Raw genomic sequence first — 24065 nt, 5'->3', positions numbered from 1 at the left:
TCAGCTACAGAAGCCCCCAGAGCAACCAAGTGGCCCCCTTTGTGGAGGAGGGGTGTCTTCAGCACTTGGACCCTTATTTATGAACAGAAACCTGGACCCCTGGCTGGTCCAGTCAGACCCAGATTGTCAAGAGGCCACTGCCTCTCAGACTTCTGGATTGTTCTATTCAGGATCCAAGAGACTAATGGGTCATTATTACCTGGGGTCCTGATTGGTCTACCCAGGACCTAGGACAAGAAAGGGTCATTGTCGCTTAGGTTCCCAATTGGTCCACTCAAGACCCAACAGCAACGAGTCACTATCACTTAGCCTTCTGATCGGTCCATTCAGGGCTCAGGACAATGATTCATGGCTACCTAGACCTCTGATTGGTCAATAGGAACCCAGGGCCAGGACCCAGGAGCAGGTAGAGCCCTAGAGGCCCCAGGGAGGAGGTAGGGGATTAAGTGCTCAGGGTTGGGGGAGTCCTCACAAGGCAGCAGGGCCCAGATTTAAACAAGCGGAGGTCACAGGGCAGGATATAAGGCCACCTGGCTGGGTCAGGCCAGAGTAAACCAGTGGCAGGGAGGGGGGAAGCTTCTGGGACAGCAGAGTGCCCAGCCACTGCTGGAAGGGGGTCCGAGGGCCCTGACATCTTCCCTGGGTTCCAGCCCCACCAGGGTAGAAACTGGGGCCAGGGAGCTGGTAGCCCTTAATGCAGCTCTTGGCCCATCACCTCCATCTACAGGAACAGGGTGAGCAAGGGTTGCAGCCGCAGTTGCTGGTCATGTGGGCTCAGTCCTCCAACCCCTCCATCATGTCCGCGATGCTCTCCACATAGTAATGGGGCACGAGGTCGTGCTGGCCGGCTGCCAGGTAGGCCTGGGCCTCCTCCAGACGGGAGACGCCTGTGAGCGTGAGCACGGTGGTCATGCCGCAGCGGTGGCCGAAGAGGATATCGGTCTCCAGGCGGTCGCCCACCATAAGTATGCGGCTGGGGTCCACGCTGAAGTGCTCCGTGATGCACTCGAACATGTAGGGGCTGGGCTTGCCCACCACCAGGGCCTGGCGGCCTGAGGCTGTCTCTACGGCGGCAGCCAGGCTCCCGGTGCCTGCAGGGACATGGAGACTCGGTCAATGCGGGTGGCAGCGGGGAAAGCATCCAGGCCCGGAAACTGAAATTCCCATCGAGGCAGCTTGGCACGGGGGTCAAATTAGGCACTGAAATGAGTTAAAAGGTCACCTGCTTCCAAGTCTTAGTGTAGAGGTTAAGGGCACAGACTCTGCAACCAGATGCCTGCATTCACACCCCATCTCCACCTTTCTTGGGCAGGCTATTTAACCTCCCTGTGCCTCAGTTTTCCCATCTCTTGTATGGGGATATCAATGGCAGTATCTCATGTGGGTATTGTAAGGCCTGAACGAGCCACTGCACGTAACTGGGCCTGGCTCAGTCACCCCTGCGTGCGGTTCACAATTTTACCCAGGCAGCCACACGCCTTTGGGCAAGCCAACCTCTCTGAGTTTCCCTAGACTCACTGGAAAGGGGGATCCAAGTAATGCCTACCTTCAAAGAGGTGCTGTGAGCACCACAGGGGCAAATGCTTTGGAAACAGAAAAGCCCTTAACAAACAGCAGCTGTAGTCATTGCTACAAGAATGTGTGCTCCTGGCATCGGAAACTGGCACGGCCCTTTTGGAACACAGCAGGGCACAGAAATGTTCGCACCTCTGACCCAGTCAGCCTCCACTGGGAAAGTGATCACAAGGCGAGAATTCAAACTGGAGACAAACAGCTACATGCTTGAAGATGTCCGTGGCCTCAGTAACTATAATAAGCAAAATTGTGGAACGCACCCAAGTGTTTAACAATAGGAGGACTGTTTAGAAAAGGCTAATTCCCAGCCCAGTACCATCCTGTCCCACACAATGAGTCCACTGTGCCCGTCTCAGGGGTACATCTTTGTGCCAGAATGTTCTACCTTCACTAATGATGAGCACATTCTAAAGTGCCAGGGGCTGTGTGGGAGCTCATGAACGCCCATTTTACAGATGAGAAAGCTGACGTTCAGTGTCGTTAAGTAACTTGTCCAGGGTTGCACAGCTTAATAAGTGGCAGATAAAGGATATGCATTCAGGTAGGTCTGACCCAGACATGTGCAGGGCCAGCTTGTACTGGCTTGGGAGTGCTGAATGTTTCATTTTCAGGAATTCTGAAATGAGTTGGTGGTTAAACAAAGCCACTATTAAAAGTCAACTTATATAAACCTAACAAGTGAAATATGTTTAAAACAAAGGTAATAAATTCTCAAAACTCATCACTTCCTAATTATTTTACCATTATCTATGCTCTTGAGGTTACTTGCATCCTAATGATGGAAATACTACAGAATGGTGTGTACGTATCTTCCCAACCCCATGATGAGAGGTGACTTCACGTTGGTAGGCTGAAATCAGCCACAGTGGGGGGAGTACTTAAACCACAGAAATTGGCAAAAGGCATAAATCAAGACTCTTCCAGTTACTAGACATCAGTACTCCAATGGTCTGAACCCAAATGCTCTGGGCCTCCTGTCTCCCTTCTCACAGGGGATGACACTCAACTTGATTAAGCCGAAGACACAGAAGGTGCACAAACAGGAAGAATCCTCAGCCCTGCGGCCCCCAGATGAGGAGGAAGAACTTCCTTAGGATCAAGGCAGAGCTGGCCCAGAGCAACCCTGATGGGAAGGTCTCCCTGACCTCTGACCTAGAACTTGCCTGCTTGTTTTCCTGAAAACTGGGTAGGGAAGAAAAGCCATTTGCCCTGTTAGTTAGAAATTCCTTCCAGGATGGGAAGGGCTCAACTGCGTCACCCCAAAGTGATTTTCTCAGCTCAAGAATGGTAGCTCTGGGGACTTCCCTGGTGGTCCAGTGGGTAAGACTCCGTGCTCCAAATACAGGGGGCCTGGGTTCGATCCCTAGTCGGGGAACTAGATCCCGCATGCATGCCGCAACTAAAGATCCTGCATGCTGCAACTAAGACCTGGCGCAGCCAAAATAAATAAATAAATAAATAATAATAATAATAAAAAATAGTAGCTCTGTCAGCATATTCCTTTCCTTTTTAAAATAAATTTATTTATTTATTTTTGGCTGTGTTGGGTCTTGGTTGCTGCACGGGGGCTTTCTCTAGTTGCAGCGAGCAGGGGCTACTCTTCATTGCTGTGCGCGGGCCTCTTGTTGCGGTGGACTCTCCCGTTGCAGAGCACGGGCTCCAGGTGCGTGGGCCTCAGCAGTTGTGGCACCCGGGCTCCACAGCGCAGGCTCAGCAGTTGTGGTGCACGGGCTTAGTTGCTCCGCAGCATGTGGGATCTTCCCAGACCAGGGCTTGAACCCATGTCCCCTGCATTGGCAGGCAGATTCTTAACCACTGAGCCACCAGGGAAGTCCCAGCATCTTCCTTTCCTACCAGGTCGGAGCCGACCCCTCTTGGCCCCCCATGTCCCACCTCACTCACTCAGCCAATATTACTGAGGCCCAACTATATGCCAGGCACTGTGTGAGGCACTGGGAATAGAGCAGTGAATGAAACTAAGATCCGTACCCTGGGTGAGCGAGCATCCAAGCAGAGGAGTCTATGAACGTAACTGTCCTCAGACCACTACATCCCACTCTTCTCAACATCCTGTCATCCAAGGCTGGCATATGTTTTGCTGGTGATGTATTCCTAAGACAACAGGCATTTCTATTTGCCAGCTCAAGTGGCTGCCACATGGTAAATAGGTAAACACACAATTTAGGAGACCCATAGGGACTGGGGAGGGGGAACTGGGGTGAGATTAGCATTATTTCAGATTTTATGCATATTGGGGCCTTTATTAGTGTTTTTATTCCACTTTTAAAGCTGCATGATTCAGTTGTGCCCAAACAGGACACCAGCACTCTATCTGTTAAGCTCTGTCTCCCCCTCTTGGCTGTGGGAATGACCAGCAGAGCCGGCGGGCAAAGCCAGGTGGGGGCTGAGACCCAAGGGGCATGCGTGGGCAGGGCCTGGTCTCTCCCCAGCTCCTCCACACCATCCTTCCTGAGCCCCTGGGGGAGCTTCTGAACCCACAACCTTAACCTGAGCTTTGAGGCCTCCAAAGAAACGCACTTTTCACAGCATGGCCTAGGGCAGGCAGGAGCTAGTGCAGCTGGGAGCCCTGACCAGCACCCTCACCTTGGATTTATGGGGAAACTGAGACTGAAGTGGTCATGCAGCAAAGCTAAGAGGGGCCTAGAACTGTAAGATTCTCAGCCTGGAACGGGTTCTGCCATGGCTCAAGCCCTGTTCCATTCCCTAGTGCCCTGTCCTGCAAGATGCCTCCTCCAGGAAGCTTTCCCAGATCTCCTCAGCTCTAGGACCTCCCTGCCACCCATCTTAATACTGTGTCTACTCCTCAATCGATTCCACCCTTCCCTCCTAGGATTCGGTATCAATCGAGTCAGCAGCCAGCAGGGAGTGAGTCATGGAGATCTGTCCCTGCCCTCAGCTTATTGACTGGTTGTCCACACACACACTCACTACTGTCAGCCTCTGCTACCATCTGCCCTTGTCTAACTTGAACCCTCCAAGATGTAGGAGCCTCACTTGCTCCTGCTTTCTCTGCAGATCTGAATTCCCAAATGACAGCAGTGAAGAGTGCCTTGGATGGAGGGGGTGGGGTTTAGAGGTTGGGGGTAAGGTGGCCTCAAGAGCCAAGTTCAGATCCTCTTGCTCTTTCTTGGGTGGCTCACTTCCCCTTCTCTTAGCCTCAGTTTAACTGGGAAATGGGGCAATAACTTCCATCTCCAGGATAATTCTGAAACTAAATAACAGACACCAAGGTGCATCATAAAGCTCTGTAACAGGAGAGGTCTTGGATACAATTTACATCATCTGAGCACCTACTATGTAGCAGGCACTCATCCTGATCACTCTCTCCTCAGCGAAACGGTAATGGTTACTATTCTACACCCAGGGCAGAGATGCTCAAAGGTTATGTAACTTAACAAGATTACAGAGCCCTGGAGCTGGAACTGGAACTCAGGTCAAACTCCATCCACCTTCTGTGTTCCCTACACACCTGCCTTCAACCTGCTGCTAGAAACTCCTGTTCCAAACCTCCAGCGGTGGTGGTGGTGGGGGAATCCTTCCAGGCTTTGTCCCCAACTCTCCGACCTCACCCCGATGGCGGGTGGGGAAAATGACAGGAGCCCTTGAGGCTGGTTCAGAAAGGCTAGGATTGGTAGTTGGGGCCCTGGATTCCGCCTGCAACTCCTTGAGCCACAATGGGCCTCAGTTTCCTCATCTGTCAAACCGGGACCCCACTGCTGCCCCTCACAGGGTGACGGTTGCAAGAATTACCACATGTGGACATGAAAGCATCTTGGGCTCTTGCTGGGTGGGGACCGCCCTCACATCCCTCCTGTTCCCCACCTGTCACCTGGATACGCCCCTTCCCCACCCCACTCGCAGGAGTGGAGGCATAAGCGCAGGCCGCCCCCTAGCTCAGTTTCCCCGCCAGTCCCGCGCTCACCGGGAGTCCGGCTGCCGTCGCTGAGCGGGTGCCACGGGTCGCGGTCGGTGGCCACCAGCAGGCAGTCGGGGTCGCGCAGGTGCGCGCAAGCCTCGCTCAGCTTAGCGAAGGAGAAGTTCTCGTCGTACCCCACCAGCACGGCGCGCACGCGCGGGGCCGAGCCCGGGTCCTCGTCGGGGTCCCCCGCCAGGCGCAGCCCCGCGGCGCGCAGCTCGGCCCGCAGCCCCTCGCCGCCCAACACGAACACCGCGCCCTGCGCGTCCGGCGGCCCGAGCAGGCGCTGGCGCAGCAAGCGCGCAGCGCACAGCGCGGAGCTGAAGAGCTGCTCGACGCGCAGCCCCCCGAAGCCAAGGCGCGCGAAGCGGAGGGCCAGCTCGGGCCGCGCGCGCCGGCTGTTGTTGCTCACGAACAGCGCCGCCTTGCCAGCCCGCGCCAGCCGCTCCAGCAGCTCCGGGGCGCCCGGCACGGCGCGCTCGCCGTTCCACAGCACCCCGTCGCAATCGAAAAGGACCCCCTGCGCCCGGCCCAGCACGTCGCGCAGGGCCGCGCCGCGCAGCCGTTCGCAGCGCGCCATGCAGCCTGCTGGCTGCCCGCACGCTCGCGCCGCGTCGCTCTCTTTCCGCGAGCACGGCGCGCTCGTCCGCAGCTGGCTGGTTTCCGGCACCTGCCAATCGGAGCGCCGGAAGGGCCAGGGGGCGGGGTCACGGCCTGGCCCGCGGCCAATGGGGGCTAGAGTCTCGGGGAGGAGCTGGGCCGCGAGCTAAGGGAACCTGGAGAAAAGGGCGGAATCGCGGCCGCCACCGAGGGAAAGGAACCAACGACGGCCTAGCCTGGTCCTTCGTCACTCCCCTTAGTTCCGCTGGGCCAGTAGTCGCTGAGCTTCAGCCCTACTGTCTTCTTGCAAGGATGGGAGGCTGAGAGACTGACCCTCCTTTTGACCAATAAGGAGTTAGAAGTAGAAAATATGGCCCGCTCCGCGTTCCCCAGCCAATCAGAAGCTTAAGACGGCTGGTTGCTAGGAGGAATACAGATGCTAAAGGGATGTTATCTTTGGGTCAAATCTCTTTGCCCTCTGAACCGTGATCACACCAGTTCCGAGCGAAGTCTTGAGAAGAGTGTGGGTGTGTTGGGGAGAGAGGCACACGGTGTCCTCTCGGACGCTGGAGCCCTTGGTCTAGACCAGTGGTTCTCCACTCTGGCTGTGCGGTGGAGTCCCCAGGGGAATGATTTTTTTTTTTTTTTTTGAGATATAATTTACATACAGTAAGATGTGTAGACCTTAAATGTACAGTTCCATGACTTTTAAAAAATATTTATTTAATTTATTCATTTTTGGCTGCTTTGGGTCTTCGTTGCTGTGCGTGGGCTTTCTTTAGTTGCAGCAAGTGGGGGCTACTCTTCCTTGCGGTGCTCGGGCTTCTCATTGAGGTGGCTTCTCTTTGTTGGGGAGCACGGGTTCTAGGTGCGTGGGCTTCAGTAGGTGTGGCACACGGGCTCAGTAGTTGTGGCTTGCGGGATCTAGAGTGCAGACTCAGTAGTTGTGGCGTACAGGCTTAGTTGCTCCGCAGCATGTGGGATCTTCCCGGACCAGGGCTCAAACCCGTGTCCCCTGCGTTGACAGGCATTCTTAACCACTGCGCCACCAGGGAAGTCCAGTTCCATGACTTTTGAGAAACGTTTTTTAAAAAATACCGATGTGTGGCAGGATCCCAGAAATTCTAGTTTGTTTTGGGTGAGACCTGGCATTTCAAAATTTCTTTGCTTTTTTAACTACCCAGGGATTCTACTGTGAGGCCACAGTGGAGAGGCACTGGGCTAGAGGCAGCCTGTCACCCGAGGACCCTGAGCGGGAAGGAGACAGAGCAGCAGTAGCCAGTTGCCCAAGGCAGTGATGGGACCCAGCTGCCTAGGTCCCCACTTGCGGAGGTATGTGTCACAATTCTGAGGTTGTCTGCCAACCTCTGAGAAGGTTCTGAAGACGTGTCTGACCCCCAGGAGCAACTGGAGCTTCAAAGACCTGGGAAAAGCCACACCCTGTCACTCAGGCTCTGAGGCTGATATTTTCTGTTCCTCAGTGCCCTGGGCATTTGCTCCTGGCCTTTGCATAGGTGGTCTTCTTTGCTTGGAATGTTCTTCCTTCTTCCCTTTTTTAGCTGGCCAGCTCCTGAAAGACTCCCCCTCAATATCACCTCCTCCAGGAAGCCTTCTTGACGTCCACCCTACACACATAAACACACACACACATGCACACACACCAGTCTGGGTTAACTGGCTTGCCCCTAAGTGGGCTAAGATGGGTTCCCAGTGCCATGACACTTCTTTTTTTTTTTTTGGCCTTGCCAAGCAGCTTACGGGATCTCAGTTCTCCAACCAGGGACTGAACCTGTGCGCTTGGCAGTGAAAGCGTGGAGTCCTAACCACTGGACCATCAGGGAACCCCCATGACACTTGATTCTAACTGTCAGTTCTCCTGCCCGTCCGTTCCCAGGAGCTCCTAGGGCGAAGGGCTGAGTTGGGACCTAGCCCAGAGTCTGGCGCAGAGCAGCCTCAGGGAATATTTGAGGACAGATCCATCCCTGCTCCACAGGGGAGCCTTCCCTGCCTTCTCCGGGAACAGAGAACACCACAGGTTGGGGGAAACAGCAACAGCAGTCATCACTTATAGGGCACTTCTGTGTGCAAGGGCGGTGCCTTGGTCTTTACAAGTGTGTCTCTTTTAATCCTCAAACCAACATTTCTGTGGTGGAAGTTGTTAAATGTTTTCACAGATGAAGGAAACTCCAAGAAGTTAAATAAATTGCTCAGGATGTGAGGGACAGATCCAGGCTCTGGAATCAGGCAGACCTGGGCCAGGTCCATGCCTCACTTGCCATGTGACCTTGGTCATTTTCTGAGCTTCAGTCTCCTCACCTGTAAGAGGTAATGGGATTTACTTCCCTGGAAGAGGATTAAATGGAAATCATGCATAGAAAAACACAATGTGTAGCACAAAGTAAGAGCTAAAAATGTTGGCTGTTATTATTTCAGACAGGAAAAAAGAAAGGAGGCAAAGAAGAGGTAACTTTTCCCCCTTTATCAAAGTGGCTTCTTTATTTCAAGAACAGAAAATAAAACTATCATTTGGGCAGCTGCTCCAGTTTTGTCCAAAATAATTTATTTACCAGCCTTACAAAAAAATATGTTGGCAAGAGAAAAATAAAAGTCTTGTAGGAGCAGGCAAGCCTCTCCTTCCTTCCGGTGGCTCCCCTGGGACCCTGCCAGAGAGTGGGGAGTTGGCTGAGGGGCGCCCCCAAGCCCAGGGTGAATCCAAGAGTAAGAGGTCTGGAAGTGGAGGACTGTCCTGAGTCCTCTTGCCGTGGGGGCCGACCCAGCGGACACCGAGGCACTTGTAGGCAAAGGCTGGAGGCCCTCACCCCCTTGGGAGGGGTGAGGGCTGTGTCCTAGGAAGACAAGGTGGGGAGGAGGGGATGCTGAGGGCTGTCGGGGAGAAGCTGCTGGCTCAGTCAGTCTCTGAGGCGAGGCTCCTGGGCCGGGGCTGAGGGGGCATAACTGGGGGAGTGGGGGCCCTGCCTGCAGCCTCAGGGGCCCCTCCCTCCTCTGCAGCCGCCCCCAGGTCCACAACGGCAGGTGCGCTCAGAGAGACTGGGATGAGGGAGGCTGGCCCCGGGGAGGCCGGGCTGGGGGAGGCTGGTGGGGGCCGGCTCTGGCGCCGGGCAGGCTGGGGGGCAGTGGGGGGCAATGGGGGTGGCACCGTGGGGGCCCGGAGGCTGCTGCCAACCAGACGGCGGGGCAGAGCCCGGGGGGTCACAGGGCTGCCAGAGCCAGGGGGCGGGGGTGGGGCTGGAGGGGAGCCGCGGGGGCTGGAGACCTGGGGGGGTGGCATGGTGGGCCTGGCCGGCGCTGGGCGCTTGGCTGTGGAGGAAGGAGAGGGGTGGTTAGGCGTTTACACTGCCTGCGGCAAATCCCCAAGCTCGATGCCACCTTGGGATCTTTGAATCTGCTGTATCTGCCGTTCGCTCTTCTGGGAACAGTTTCCACGCTGGCTGCTCACCATTCGGGCCTCGGTCCACGTGTGTCCTCAGCTAGAGGGCCCCTCCCCCGCCCTGCCCCAGTTACTGGCGTTATTTTCCAGTCGTATTTTCTTCACGGGACTTCTTGCCCTCTGAAATGATCTTGTCAGTTTTAATTTTGCTCGATTATTGCTTGCCTCCCTGACTAGAATGTAAACTAAGCGAGGCCAGCTGATGTCCAGCTGGCTAGCACAGTGTAGGTGTTCAGTACAGAGTTGCTGAATAAAGAACTGCTGCCTGTTCCACCTGCCACCTGGGTCCTCCTCACCTCCTCTCAGAAGCCCACCAGAACTTCCCCACCCCAGCGCTCAGATCCCCCTGCACAGTCCAACCTCACAAGGCAGCCGAGGGGCTAGGTGGGGCAGGACATCTGGACCCTGGTCCTAGCTCTGTCTCCACCCACTGGAGGACCTGGGCAAATCACTTGCCCCCAGGAGCCTCAGTTTCTTCATCGGTGAGATAAGATGACAGCCTTGACCTCCCAGGGCTGACGTGAGGACCAGCGCAGGTGATGCTGTGACCGTCCTTTGACTTGTGCTCCAGTGAGCAAACATCCTGCTTGCACCCCATCCAGGAAAGGTGGCTAGAAGCCCCCTCCTGTAAGAAGATCCCTGTGCGACCTGCCAGCTCCTGCTGGCCCATCTACTCCCATCCAGGTGGAAAACTCTAGAGCCTCCTGGGCTGGGTGTCCCAAGTGTCCTAGTTACCCTGGCAGACTCTCCACCTGAACCCTTGGCCTTCTCACCTGCCTGGCTTTAGGCCACCTGAACAGGTGAATGCACCAAAGGGGCTCAGAAGGAGGCTACCAAACCACCACCACCGCCACCGCCCTCCTTCGCTGTCTTTCGAAGACCCCATCCTCCCTCTTCACTCTGTGATCCCTGGTCTTCTTGAGGGACTGAACTCCACCGCCCCCAACACTCAATCGCTGACCTTTATCGAGCATTTACTGTGTGCTGGGTATGGGCCAGGCAGCACCATTTAATTCTCCAAACAGCCCTAAAAGGCAGGTGCAGTTACTGTCCCATTACACAGAGGAGGAAGCTGAGGCACAGACAGGTGAAGTCACCTGCCCAAGGTCACAGAGCTGGAATCTGAACCCAGAGTGTCCGGCAGCAAAGCTGGGCCCTTAGCCACCTGGATTCCTGGTCTCCCCTGGCTGTCTGAAAACATGGGACAGTCTGGGATTGCCCGCCCCCTTTCCCTGCCCACCCTCTGCCCCCCTTCTCCTCCCACAGCCAACTCACTCCTCCGAGCCATGTCCTCTGTTGGGGCGGCTGCCTCCAGGGAGCTCCTACTGACCTTGGGGGAGGCTGGTCTGGGGGGTGTCTCAGACTCTGCCCTGCGAGGGAAGGAGAGGGTCAGGGTCAGCCTTGGCCATCTCCCAGAGGACTCCTGGAATCCTGGGGAGATTCCCAGCCAACAGGCTGAGTTTGGGTCCTCCCAGGAGTTGCTCTCCACCACTTTGTGGCTGGGCCTGGGATCTGATAAGATGCTTCTGGCATGGGCCAGAGTTTGTATCCACTGAGCCCTGGCTGCTGCGTGACACTGCGACAGTGTCTGAGGTCCCTCATGTGACCAAGATGTGGGGTAGAAAGCAGGGCCTCCCCTGTATCTCAACTCTCAGCCTCCATGTGATCTTTACGGGATGTTCTGGCCACTAGAAGCCAGAGAATGGACGAGAAGCAGGGGAGGAGGCCAGGGCTCATTCCTGGCTCTGCTCCGTTGGCTACTCCTTGGGGAGGCCTTTCCTGAGCTCCCCTTGCATGACTCCTGTTCCCTACTCGACCCCCCGACCCTGCTCTACTGTCCTTCGTAGCACGCATCACCGCCTGACATTACACTGTGCCTTCATCAGTGTTCTGGTTGATTCTGTCTCCCCACTCCCTGGAATGCGAGCTCTAAGGGCAGCATTTGTCTGTCTTGCTCATCTCAGGAAATTCATGGTTGGGGCCCCAGCAGTCTGTGATAACTGATCAATACCCGCTGGGTATGGAGGCAACATGGCACCATGTTAAACCTTCTGATTTAAAGGATCAAAGAGAAGACTGGAAGGTACAGAATTTACACATTCCAAAATGATCAGTTCCCTAGTTCCCTAAATCTCCAGGGTCTGAAACAGCGCCTGGCACACAGTAGGTGCTCAGTAAAGAACCATGTAACACAGAAGCGAACACATCAGAGGTTGAGAAGAATATGCCTCTGAGGTCTCTATCCTACCCACTCCAAACTGGGAAACCTGGTATTTGGGATGAAAATATAATAATTATATTTCCTAAAATGCTACTGGACACCCTGAGAGATGTTGTCTCAGGCTGGGCATCTCAAGGCCAGGACAGGGGCCATTCATACCCATCAGTCATTACCTTTCCTTGAGAGCCACTGAGGCTGAGGCAGGGGCCGGAGCTGGAGCTGGTACAGTGGCCGGGGTGGGTGTGGCAATCGATGGAGTCTCCTCAGAAGCCGGCCTGTCGCTGACCTTGTCCTGGGGTGCAGGCGCTGAGAACAGGCCTGACACGTTGAAGTTGATATCTGCAGACAGAAGGGAGCAGATCTGAACTTAGAGAGCTTCCGCAGGCCTCCCCTCCTCAGCCGGTGTCGGGACCACTTTCCCTTTCTCTGGATGTTGTCTGGACCATGTTTCGCCTTCCCACTCCCAGGTGGGCCTCACAACAATCCCACGAAGCAGGCATCATCACGCCCATTTTACAGATGAGAAACTGAGGCTCAGAGTGGAGAAGCCATTTCCTCCAGGCCTTGTGGTGAGTTTGCAGGGTTGCCAGGGACTGAAGCTGAGTCTGGAGGGCACCAAGCTGGGCAGATGAAGGCACAAAAAGGGACACGTTCACAAAGGCGGGAGCTTTACCTCCAGGGAAGAGGGTGTCTGCATTCTGTATCAGAGCCTCGACCATGCCCACCACCTGGATGGATGAGACGGAGGCTGCGTCCAGCTGGGCCAGGTCCCTGGGACAAAAAGAGAGTGAAAGTGAGTCATCATTTAGCAAAGTCTAGTGACCCCAACTCTCTGGCCCTCTGCTGGGCACTGGGGACACAAGGATCAGGTGAATAACAACCCCTCACATATCACAGCACTTTACAATTTACAAAACATTTCTCCGTTTATTATCTCATCTAACTCCCAAAGCAAAAATCCTCAATGTTTGTCTAGTTTCTCTCCAATTTACAGACGAGGAAATGAAGGTCCAGAGTGACTTCCTAAGGCCCATCTCTGGAAGGTGAGGGGCGGGGAGGAGGTGCTAGAATCAGATCCCTGGGCTTCCAGCTCCCCGTAGCAGGCCACCAAGCACCCCATTACTGCCTTTACCCAGAATGCCTATCTCCAAAGCCCCATGGGATCCACGATCCCTTTGGCTGCTCCTCACAGCAGCCTTGACAATTGCAGCCGCTCAACCTACTCCAAGGATGGGGAAACTGAGGCTCAGGGGAAAAATAAGCAGCAGATGTTGGGGGGGAGGGGACTGCCACCTTCCCCTCAATCTGTGGCCACTCACCCTTCTTTCTCAGGGGGCCACAGCAGGTTGGGCCCCAGGACAATGGCGATGTTGCTGGGTGTCATCTTGTTCACTTCCTGCTCCTCGGCCAGCCGCGCCAGGAACTTCATCAGGTACCTAGGGTGTGGGAGGGGGACTTGGACCAGGGGCGGGGCATCTTGGGCCATGAACACCCATGGATGCCCCCCAAGACCTGAGACTTCTCCAGCCTGGGATTGCCAACGAGTGGAAAAGACACCACACAGGACATTTAGGAAAATTTTTACTCGTTACATTAGCTGACCTACTGAACACGACCTACGTGTCAGGCACTAAGTTGAGAACCTCGCAGCCACCCTACAGAGCAGGGACTGTCATGCTCCAAGTCTTCCACACGAGGGTGCTGGGGCACAGAGAGTTAGATTGCTAGCCTAGGACCACATAGTGGCAGAGGTGGGATTTAAAGCTGGGTGGTGTGGCTTCAAGGTTCAAGATATGTGTTCAGTTTGATGTCTAGTATTAAAAAATACAGTTAATACATCAAAGTGGTATTTTCAGAAATATTGCTTAGGACAAGGACACCAGCCCACGGCCCTGAAGTGGCAGCTGGGCCTTGGCTTGGGGAGGCCTGGGTGTGGGCTGGGGACTCACCTGAGGTTGCTGAGGTTCTCACGGGGCAGCCGGCTGCACACCTCCTGGAGGGCCTCCAGCCGGGCTCCTGGCTCCTTCAGGCTGTGGACGGGGGAGAGACCTGGTGAGCCTGCCCTGGGTGGCCCCTCTGCAGCCTCATCCTCCCCAGCACCCGCCCCTCCCCATCCTCACCTGGCTGCCCTCATCCAGTCGTCATAGAGGTCAAAGGTCATCAGGGGTTCCGGCAGCTCTCGCAGGTAGGACTTGAGGGCACCTGGAGCGGTGGTGGGGGCTCAGATGCAGCCCTCCAAGCCCCCAACTTTACCCCCAGTCCTCAGCTCTCTCCATGTCAGGAACTTTTACCTCTTGTTCACACTAACGTGTCTAGGTCTGATCATTTCTTTAGGCCACGGGCCCTTTTGAGAAAATGATGAAGCCTAGTGATCTTGTCCACAGAAAAACATACACACGTTTCAGGGGGCTCACCATGGACCTCAACGTTAAGGACGCCTATGTCTCCTCAGATGTCTTCTTGGCAGATTATCAGGCCTTAAGCCAAACTATCATGGGATCATTTCAGGCAGCTTCAGGGAAGGGATTTGGGGGGAAGGATCTCTACCCAGGGCTCCTCAGAGCAGGTACCTGCCACAGCGTGGGGGTCAGAGCAGAACTCCTGCAGGCTGCAGGGGTCCGAGGCCATTGTCTGCTTGAGGCGCTTCAGCACCGAGGCCCCGGCGGCCAGACGGAAGAGGCCCTGAGGTGCGAGAGGGGGCAGGTGGGGATCACGGAGGGGTGGGCGGGGCAGGACACCCCGGTTGGGAGGCCCTGGCCCACTCATGGCCTGGAGTAGGCCTCGGGGGCCCCACTGGGCTGGGGGGCAGAGTGAACACCACCGTATTCGTGGTTCCTCTCGACTCTTAAGGTCTAAGATTCTGAGCAAAACGGGAAGTCTAGGGGCTTCCCTGGTGGCGCAGTGGTTGGGAGTCTGCCTGCTGATGCAGGGGACGCAGGTTCGTGCCCCGGTCTGGGAAGATCCCACATGCCGCGGAGCGGCTGGGCCCGTGAGCCATGGCTGCTGAGCCTGCGCGTCCGGAGCCTGTGCTCCACAACGGGAGAGGCCACGACAGTGAGAGGCCCACGTACCGCAAAAAAAAAAAAGGGAAGTCTGGGAGGAGCTCAGAAAAGTCATGGGGAGACAGGAGTCTGGTTAGGAGTGAAAGGGAGACAGGAGGCCCAGCAGGACTGTCCTGAAGCCTAGGTCTGTCTTTGGGTGTGGTCCACCTCCTAAGGGTCTGTCCTTAGGAAGCAGCCGATACACTAGCACGACCGAGGTGCAAAGGACGGATGAGGGCAGCGTGTGGCTGTGACTCATGTGGCGTCTCCGGCTTCACTGCCACCTTCTCACCTGCTGGGCACATCTACCCATTGGCCTCTGCCTCCCCCTTGCAAAATGGAGCCAATGAGGGCTCCCTCCAAGGGTTATTGGGATAATCCACTGGAACAAGGAGCACAAAGGGCTGATGGCACAGTGCCCGGCCCACGTGAGCATCGTTAAGTGGGAGGTGGTATCAGTTCAGCAGCAGGAGGCCATGCCTCCTGCCAGCACCTGTACGCTAATGGTGAGATTACAGGTCCCAGCGCGGGCAGCGTGTGGGAGGTGTGGGACCGAGTGAGGGCCCTGGTGCTCCTTCCCCACCCACCCCAGTGAGCCCCACCTCTTCCTTCATGCCCTCAGAAAGCAGCATCATGACGCAGGCCTCGATGGGCAGGGCGATGTCCCGGCCCAGCTCTCGCAGGTGGGTTCCCAGAGGCACCCCATACACCCTGGAGAAGGGGGCGGCCATCATCGAGGGGGAGGGGTCTGCAGGGATGAGACAGATGAGCGGCCCAGGGTCCTCCCACCTCTGAGCACCCAGGTCAGGGCAGACAGGAGCAACCCCAGACGTTCTCAAGGGGCTACCACCTCCCTCCTGACCACCCATGCCACACATCCTGAAATCATCGAACACATCTCTTGAATCCGCCCACCTCCACTGCCCCCATCCCAGTCCGGGACACCGTCCCCTCCCTTCTGCCTCCTAGCAGGGTTCCAGTCCTGCCCCTTCGTTCCATCCTCCACGCAGCAGCCAGAGCAATCTCTTCATCACAAATCTAATTGAGCGCTCCCCTGCTCAGAACTCATCCCTGGCTCCCTGCTGCCTTTCGTGATGGAGTGCAAGCTTCTTAACGTGCCCCAAGCAGGGTGGGGATCAGGGGTGGGGGTCGGGGCCTGCCTGTGTCCCCACCTGTTTGGCTGTGGTTCTCCCTCAGCTCAGCCAGGGCCGTGTCCAGTGAGCTCAGAGACTTGCGATGGTAATCGGCCTGAATCTCCATGAGCTATGGGGACAAGGGGGCACCCCCGGGGGGAAGTGAGGGAAGCTGAGCCTCCCCCAGGGGCCACAAACGCAGACCCCTCCCTCCCACCATCTCGCAGGGGGTCTCAGTGGCCCCTGAGCTCCGGGTGGCAGGAGCCCGGTCTTGGACTCACGTGGATAAAGTAGTTGGCATAGGTGTCCTCCTTGGTGGCAAAGTGGTACAGATCGGCCAAGTACTCGTCCTTGGGGACAGAGAGGGGAGGGCTTATACCAGCGAGGCTGGGGCCCAGCGGGGAAGCTTGGAGGGGATAGCGACTTGCCCAAGCTGTACGGGGAGGGTCACAACCAGCTCTCCTCTCTCTGCTTACGGTTTGTTCCTGGGGCCAGCCCGCAGGGACCCCTTTGAACTCCTGAGGGGCTTTTCCAGCTTCTAGTCCTCTTCTCTGTGTCCCTATATCCTCAGCACAGTGCCTTGTGTTACTCACCCCTCATTTGTTCACCCACCCTTCATTCATTCACTCACTTAGCAAGCGCACTGAGACTCTGGTGAACAGGCGTCTCTCCCTCCCAGGTGTTATGCGTATGGTATAGCCAGAAGTGGCTACAAGGTGATGGTTAAGTACACAGACCTTGGAGCCTGACAGCCTGGGTTCAAATCCCGACTCTGCTGCTTCCTAGCTATGTGGCCTGGGGCAAGTCACGTCACCTCTCTGAGCCTCAGTTTTGTCACCTGAGAAATGGGGACAGCACCCACTCGTGCCACCACCACACATCCAGGAAGCCCCAAGCGCCCCTCACCTTGCACTGCTCCACCTTCCTCTTCAGCTCCTCCTCCTCCTCCTTCAGCATCTCCACCTTGTTGGCTGTGGTGGTGTAACTGCCCGGGCCGCCACCCAGGCCCTGGCCACTGCCTGAGTTCTTAGCTGCCTGACTGAGCCTGAGGATGATCCCAAGGTGGGGTGGTTACGTCCCCATCGCATGTCCAGAGCCAAGGGCCCCTCCATAGGCCTGACCACATAGGATTCCGGAATTTATAGATGCAAATCCCAGAGCTGAACTGGCCTTGGGTCTCTGCCCACCCTGGGCAGAGTGCTCTGGTGCACCCCCTTGTGGTGGGCTTGGTGATCAGGGCCACGCACCTCCAGAGTGGAGGGTGGGGCCCCTCCCGCCAACCAGGGATCTTGGAGGTTTATGGCTATCCCGGGCTTTTGGGTACTCCAGCTGGCACAAGCACATGCACATACGCGCACAGAGGCACCCTCACATGCACTGTCCCCATATGTCTTCCTAAGGACCAGGCGTGTGTACAAGGACACACACTGTACTCAGTGGGCCCTGCAGCGTCCTCCTAGTGGGGGAAGGGCCTCGAAGCTCTGTGGCCACATCCGTAGGCTGAAGTAGGTGTGAACCTCACCTAAAGGCTGTGGCTCCCACCTGCTTTTGAGTGTGTTCCAGTCAGACACCAGCTTCTGCAGGCTCTTCTTGTGCTTGAGGATGGCTGGCAGCTCCTCCTGGGGGCGGGCACAGGAAGGGTTCAGCGGGCTGCGGAGGTGGGAGCTGGAGGCTGGGGAAGCTGGGGGCAGAGGGAGGGGGCAGGGTCACCTCACTCAGCCTGTTGAGCGGCTGCAGGACGTCCCGCTCCAGGGTCATCTCAAACTCGGCCAGGATGCGGGCAAGCTGGTTCTGAATGGCACAGCTCATCTCCAAGGCCTTCCTGTGGACACAGCACCCAGTGGGCCCGGGCTCCCACAGCCCCTCACCCCCCTCTGGAGAGACTGGGCAGGGGGGCCTCCTCCCTCCCCATCACCCCGTCTCTTCTATCTCTCCTTCGTCTTCACTGAGCCCAACGCCCTCGCAGGCCTGGCCACCCTCACTGACCTGGACACTGTTCCCAGCCCAGATACTCTTCCCAGCCTGGTCATCCTTCCACCGCGGATGCCCTCCCTGACTGGGACCCTCTCCTGACCCAGATACCTCCTTGGCATCTCCAGGTGAGGGCCAAGGTCCCTGTCCGTGCTCACCCCATGCTGGAATCGGGGTCCAGCTCCTTGAAGCTCTCGGCCATCGTGGTGGACAGAGCCATGAGGGGAAGCTTCTTCTGCAGGGAAGGGCAGGGTCGGCTGTGAGCGTGAGCGCATGTGCTCGCCCACTGGGTTGCTTCCACGCCCCTGCCTGAGCACATGGCGAATCTCCTGGGGGCAGAATGCCCACCAAGGCCCTGGGCGTGGACAGCGGATGTGGGAACCCAGGAGAGCCACGGACACAGGTGAGAGTAGAAGCAGGATGATGACAAGGCACGGTGGAGGTGACAGCTCCCCGTAACCATGTACAGAGCCCCCACCCATCTGAGGTCCCCCTACCCCCTCCCAGAAGCCACTTGATTGGGCAGGAAGGAGTGATGGACCAAGTCCCATCACTGAATGGAAAACTAAAAACAGAGGGCATGGGGCTTGCCCCAGTTCACAGTTAGAGGGAGGGTGGAGGAGCCAGGAACACAACCTAGAGTGGGCCCTCTCCCCTGCTGCAGGGCACCTGTGGCTGACCTAGCCCCTGCGGAGCTCAAAACCCTCCACGGTTCCCTATTGCTCTGGCCACACGGAATTGTTGCCCAGTTACAAGTTTGCCCCCCACATTCCTACCTAGCATTGTAGAGAGCACCAGCTTAGGTCAGGGAGACCAGAGTTCGAATCTCAGTTTTGCCACTTACTAGCTGTGTGACCTTGAGTGGATCACTTTACCTCTCTGTCTCCGTTTCCTCCTCGGTACACAGTGCTAATAAGGGCAGCCTCCTCCTAAGGTTGTTTTCAGCATTAAGTGAGGCAATGCGTGGAGATATCCTAGTAACAGACTAGCAGTAATCAGTCCATAAATACTGGCGATATCCTAGTAACAGACTAGCAGTAATCAGTCCATAAATACTGGCTGCTGGTTAACACCAGTGAGTAACACTCAAAATCCAGCTCAAATGCCACTTCTTTCAGGAAGCCCTCACAGACTGCCCAGTTGTGAGCACCTGCTCTGGGTGCTGATTGGACAGAGAGGTTCAGGTGCTGTCAGAGGCCTGGCTTTGGCTCAGAAGATTGGTGCAGGCGGGCGGCGTCAAGAAGGGGATGGGGAAGAAATAGGATATCATGAGTGGGGTGCCGGAGGAGCCTTGGGACAGAGCAGTCTCCACCCCCTTGGTGCCAGAGACTCAGACTAGTGGGGAGACCCCAGCCCCGACCTCGCTGCCCCACTGGACAGAGGTGTCCTGCCCAGGCCCCTCCTCCCTGGGACCCCCACTCACCACCCGCTTGTCCATGTCCGCCCCGCTCTGGCCCTGCAGACAGGCCTGCAGCCGTTTGTGGACATTGTGGGCTGCTCGCTTGGCCGGCTCCAGTCGCTGCTCCACCTGGGAGGGGGTCCACGGGTTATGGATCGTGGGGGGCTGTTGTCCCCCACGCCCCACTGTCCTGCTCTCCCCCAGAGCAGGAACTACCTTTCTCTTCCCTCCTCCTGGGGACCCCATTGCCAACAGCGTGGTAATGACTCAACTCGGGCCCCCAACTGGCATCCGTGCCTGGCCCTCTGCTGACAGCCTGCATGGGCCTGCCCTGCCACCCGCTGCCGGCCCAGGCACATACCTGCTGCAGGTCCTCCCCCAGGAACTCGGCAGTCTCCGGGGTGCTGCAGGGGGAGACAGCTTCTGCTGAGCTGGCCCAGGTTAGGAAACCCCCGCCTCCTCCTGCCCCCCCCACTGCAAACAGGGCACCTGAACCCCAGATGCTTCCAGTGCCCCTCCCAGTCAGGCTGCCCTGGGTGGCCCGCCTGCCTCATCCCAGTCAGAACACATTCCATGGGGGCGGGAGTAGGATACCAGGCTTTTTCCTCCTCCACCCAGGGCTGTGTCCCGAGAGTGGGCGGACGAAACCGAAGCAGGGACTGGGGGCGCCTCTCTCTTCTGCTGACCTGGGGAGAGGAGGCCTGGGCTGCCCCAAGAACAGGAAGTGTGCGAGCTCAGACTCCTGGGCTGTTGGTTACAAAGGACTCTGGACTGTGGTGGTGGGCAGGTCCTGGGCCCCTGCCCGGGGACACGTGGGGACACTGAGGCTCAGAGCAAGGTGGCCGGACTGCCCACGCTCATATAGGCATCTGCGCCAGTGTGTGACTACAGCAGGTCTGTGGACACCCAGTTCCCTCCCCTGAGCCCAGAGAATGAGAAACTCCCAGCGCAGGGGGAAGAGGAGAGAAGACAGGCACTGGGAGCTCCCCACATTTCCGCCCTCCACACCACCAGCTCAGGGGCTGTGGTGGGAATGTGGGGGTGTTTCCACCTGAGGCTGAGAGAAGCAGAAGCAAGACAGAGAAGCAAGGACGCCTCTGGGCTGGAGGGCGGCGGGAAGTGGCGCAGGGCAGGGCAGGGGCGGCCCCTCCTCCCATCGCTGCCAGGACCCTATCTCTGCTGCTCCCCCAAGGTCTGGGGCCCTGACCGTCCCTCCCCCGCAGGCAACCAGAGATGGTTAACAGTCCCCCCTTGTGCAGAGGGAACAAGTGAGGCCAGGGAGGACCGTCCACTCAGGGGCTCATGGAGACAGAGAAGACCCAGCATCCTTGATCCTCCACCCACCCTCCAATCAGGGGTAGGGGTGCCCCTTCCCCCAAAGGCCAGCGCCTGCCCCTCCTGCTCTGGCTGGGAGAGGGGGTGGCATTCAGAGGGGAGGAAAAGAGGTGGCCAGTCAGAAGGTGGCCGTCCAGCTGTCCTCAGTCTCCCCCCGACCTCCCACCTCCTCTAGGGTCCTGCCGGGTGAGAATGGGACTGGAAGGGAAGGGGTTGACACTCACCGTCCCAAGCTGCCCGTGTGGGCCAGCTGCCGCATGCGATGCAGCTGCCTCTTCATCATCTTGGGGGCGGGCTGGGGGCCGCGGGGTCACGGTGGGGGTCGAGGGCCCGGCAGCCCCCGGCCCAGCCTGCCTCTGCCCGCGGCGCCTCTCTCGCCCCGGGTGGGTGGGCGGCGCTCTCCGCTTCCTGGGCCAGCCGCGCTCCGCTGCAGCTCACTCTCTCCTCCCCCGCTGGCGACTCCGCCCCCGGCCCCCAGGTCACTCCTCTCTCCAAGTTTGTTTTCTCGCTCTTTCGCGTCTTCCGGGCCCCCCAACGGCGCCCCACCACGGTCCCGGCGAGTGTGGGTCCGCCGGCCGCCTGGAGATCCACAGGTTGTGCGCGCGGCCCCTCCTCCCCGCTCCTCCCCGCCCAGCCCCGGTGGCGGGAAGCAGGTAAGCCCGTTCCTGCCACCGCGCCTGCCCGGCTTCCTGGGTTCCTGCCCCACCCGCCGGCCTGCAAGCCCTGGGTATAAATAACCTTGGCACCCTCTTAAAGGGAAAACAGCCTTCCATGTTTAGGAGGCAGAGGCCAAGGACAGGCCCATCTAGGCCTCCCAAAGGATGCTGTGCTAGACTCCCTTCCGGAAGGACCTCCTGGTCACCTTGAGCTAAAGGTCAACCCCTGCTCCCCTGCTGGAAGATGGGCTGGAGGCTTTGGCTTCCTGGGGCCACGCTGCTGCAGTGTGCCCTTGGACAACTCCCTGGAACTCTGGACTCACTTCTCTAATGGCCTGTGGGTCAGCTGTCCTGACCCTGCCCACCTGGAAGAGTGGATAAGACACTCCTGCCTGCTCCTCCAGCACCCATGCTTCTGCTCCCATCGCCCTTTTCACAGGGGTCCCCACCACCCTCCAGCCACAGCGAAACCTCCCAGAGCAGTTCCCTGACACCCTGCCCCAGCCACGAGTTTCCTCTGTCTGTGAAATCCCTTCGCCGGGCAGACTTCCTCAGTCCCTGCCCTAACTTCTTGTAAGGCAAGGACGTGGATACTGCTCTGACCTCCCCAAACTCAGTACTGTAGTAGTTATTTCTTCAGCTCTCCACCCAAAACACACTGGGACATACAGTAGATGCTCCATAACTGCCAGTTAATACAAGATGAGGGCCTTTGGCAAACAGTAGGCTCTTCTTACTCTGAACCCCTGCACCCCTTGGGCATCAGGAGCTCCGGGGGGTGGGGGGAGAGGGAGGGGCCTGGGGTAGGGTCCTAGCACACCTACTGCACTTTGCCTTGTTGGAGTTTCAGTTCAGTTTGAGGGTTATTTGAGCACCTGCTGTGTGTGGATGGGCAGACTGGGCACTTCTGAGGGCAGGACCTCCACCTCAGACCTCTCAGTGTGCCCCGGGCCCAACATGGGGCCTGGCACACAGTGGACATGTGCTGGACACTGGCCACCCCTCCAACTCTCCAAAGGGAGAGCCAGGCAGACCCTGGTGGGGTGGGGAGGGGCTGCAGAGGGAACCTGAGTGTGGAATCCTGGCCGGAAGTTGAGAGGCTCCTGGATCAAAAGCTTAGGCCAAGATGAGGGGATTGATCCCAGGCTAGGTTTCCTCGCCCACTTCCCCTTCTCCCAGCTGGAAGGCCCCTGGAGGGGATTCTGGGGAGGGCAGGGCTTGAGGAATGCCTCGATGGAGGGAGACATCAGAGTCCAGTATAGACTTGGATTCTGTTTTTTATTTTTTTTTGGCTGTGTTGGGTCTTAGTTGCTGCGCGTGGGCTTTCTCTAGGTGCAGTAAGCGGGGGCTACTCTTCCTCGTGGTGCGTGGGCTTCTCATTGCGGTGGCTTCTCTTGTTGCGGAGTGCGGGCTCTAGGCTCACGGGCTCAGTAGTTGCAGCGTGCGGGCTTAGTTGCTCCGCAGCAACTAAGGGATCTTCCCGGACCAGGGATCGAACCTGCGTCCCCTGCACTGACAGGCGGATTCTTAACCACTGCGCCACCAGGGGATTCCCGACTTGGCTTCTTAAAATGTGGGGCTGCGCTTTGCAATGCCTGGGTTCTAGTCCTGGCCTCTCCACCTCCCTCACTGGACAGATCCCAGAACTTGGTGGTGACTCAGTTTCCCCTGTCTCCGCAGTGGGCACAACCTACTGCGTGCAGAATTAGGAAACTGAAGACTCCCAAGGCAGCAACCTGACACCAGGTGCCACTGTCCTGCCGTCTGGGAAATCTCCAGGCTACATGGTGTCCCCATCCTCTTCCAGCCCTGCCTCTGGCCCAGACCACACTGGTCTGGGCTTGTCCACTTCCCCAGCTGTTCGAAAGGTCCTTGAGGGCAAGGCCTGGCTTCTACCCCTGTCCCTCCTAGTTTTGCCCAGGCCTGAGCCCCCAGCTGCAGCCTGGGGAGGGGTCAATCTATGTGGGCTGTAGCAGCAGCTGCTGTGGAAACAACTGAGCCATATAATCAGGCCACCTGAGCTCTGGGCCTCCCATCTGGGCTCCAGACTCCCCTCCGGCCAGACCCAAGAGCCTTTGCAGGAAGGGCACCTGGCTCCTCCATGTCCAGCCTGGATGGGGCTGCTGTACCTTTTAGCTGGGTAAGGGGTATGTTTTAGGGTATATTTAAGCTCAAGCACACTCAGATGTTGAATCGTGAAAAGGCTGGAAGCCCTGAAGTTTGGATCATTGGCTGTTCTTTCGAAGGATGTTATCATCAGAGACTTCTGGACTCAGAGGTTTCAATCAGTGAATATTGAGATCATAGTTTTAGAACTGCACATGCGGAAGGGGACCTCAGAGGTCAGCAGCCAACCCCTTCTCTAATGACTTGCTGTGTCTCCTCCTGAGGAGGGCCTGGGCCTTGTCTGGCTTAGGCTGAATTCAGGGGCCTAGCAATATGCCATAGTCACAGGAGCTCAATAAACACAGCCGACTTGAATGGCAAGTGAAGACATCACAGCGATGGACGTTTATTTCCAACCCAAGAGACAGGGCTTACTGGTGTGGATGGAGCTGGCTGGCTGGGCTCAGCCTCTCACCAGCTGGGTGACCTGGGGCGAGGTAGTTCACCTTGCTGAGCCTGTGTCCTCCTCGGCAGCTTGAGAATGATAGCATCTACCTGATAGGTTGTGAGGGTTAAATAAATTAATTTGTAAAATACTTAGGACAGTGCCTGGCCCCGTTTATTATTCAGCCTGCAAAGTCAG

The 24065-nt window shown here is 57.3% G+C and overlaps 2 protein-coding genes across 3 annotated transcripts; both read right to left on the bottom strand.

Annotated features, from left to right (window-relative positions):
• Nucleotides 1-774: 774 nt before the first annotated feature.
• On the bottom strand, nt 775-6092 carry PDXP (pyridoxal phosphatase; the record flags this gene model as incomplete). Its single annotated transcript, XM_079715554.1, has 2 exons — nt 775-1091; nt 5519-6092. 2 exons carry the CDS (start codon nt 6090-6092, stop codon nt 775-777), a joined length of 891 nt encoding a protein of 296 aa, XP_079571680.1.
• A 2484-nt stretch (nt 6093-8576) lies between these two features.
• Nucleotides 8577-20943, bottom strand: SH3BP1 (SH3 domain binding protein 1; the record flags this gene model as incomplete). Of its 2 annotated transcripts, none has more annotated exons than XM_079714585.1 (18): nt 8577-8772; nt 10837-10930; nt 11955-12120; nt 12455-12552; nt 13101-13217; nt 13731-13811; nt 13902-13983; nt 14352-14463; nt 15425-15570; nt 15995-16085; nt 16237-16305; nt 16862-17000; nt 17498-17574; nt 17666-17777; nt 18085-18161; nt 19350-19454; nt 19687-19729; nt 20885-20943. In XM_079714585.1, 18 exons carry the CDS (start codon nt 20941-20943, stop codon nt 8635-8637), a joined length of 1806 nt encoding a protein of 601 aa, XP_079570711.1. In that variant the 3' UTR covers nt 8577-8634. The 2 variants fall into 2 exon arrangements, with proteins under 2 accessions (XP_079570711.1, XP_079570710.1); XM_079714584.1 differs by lacking the exon at nt 8577-8772 and adding an exon at nt 8815-9430 and having other exon boundaries at nt 10836-10930.
• Between the last annotated feature and the right edge of the window lie 3122 nt (nt 20944-24065).

This window comes from Hyperoodon ampullatus (assembly GCF_949752795.1).
Source record: "Hyperoodon ampullatus genome assembly, chromosome: 11".
In the NCBI taxonomy this organism is placed as follows: Eukaryota; Metazoa; Chordata; class Mammalia; order Artiodactyla; family Ziphiidae; genus Hyperoodon; species Hyperoodon ampullatus.
This window is presented reverse-complemented; position numbering and strand designations above follow the sequence as displayed.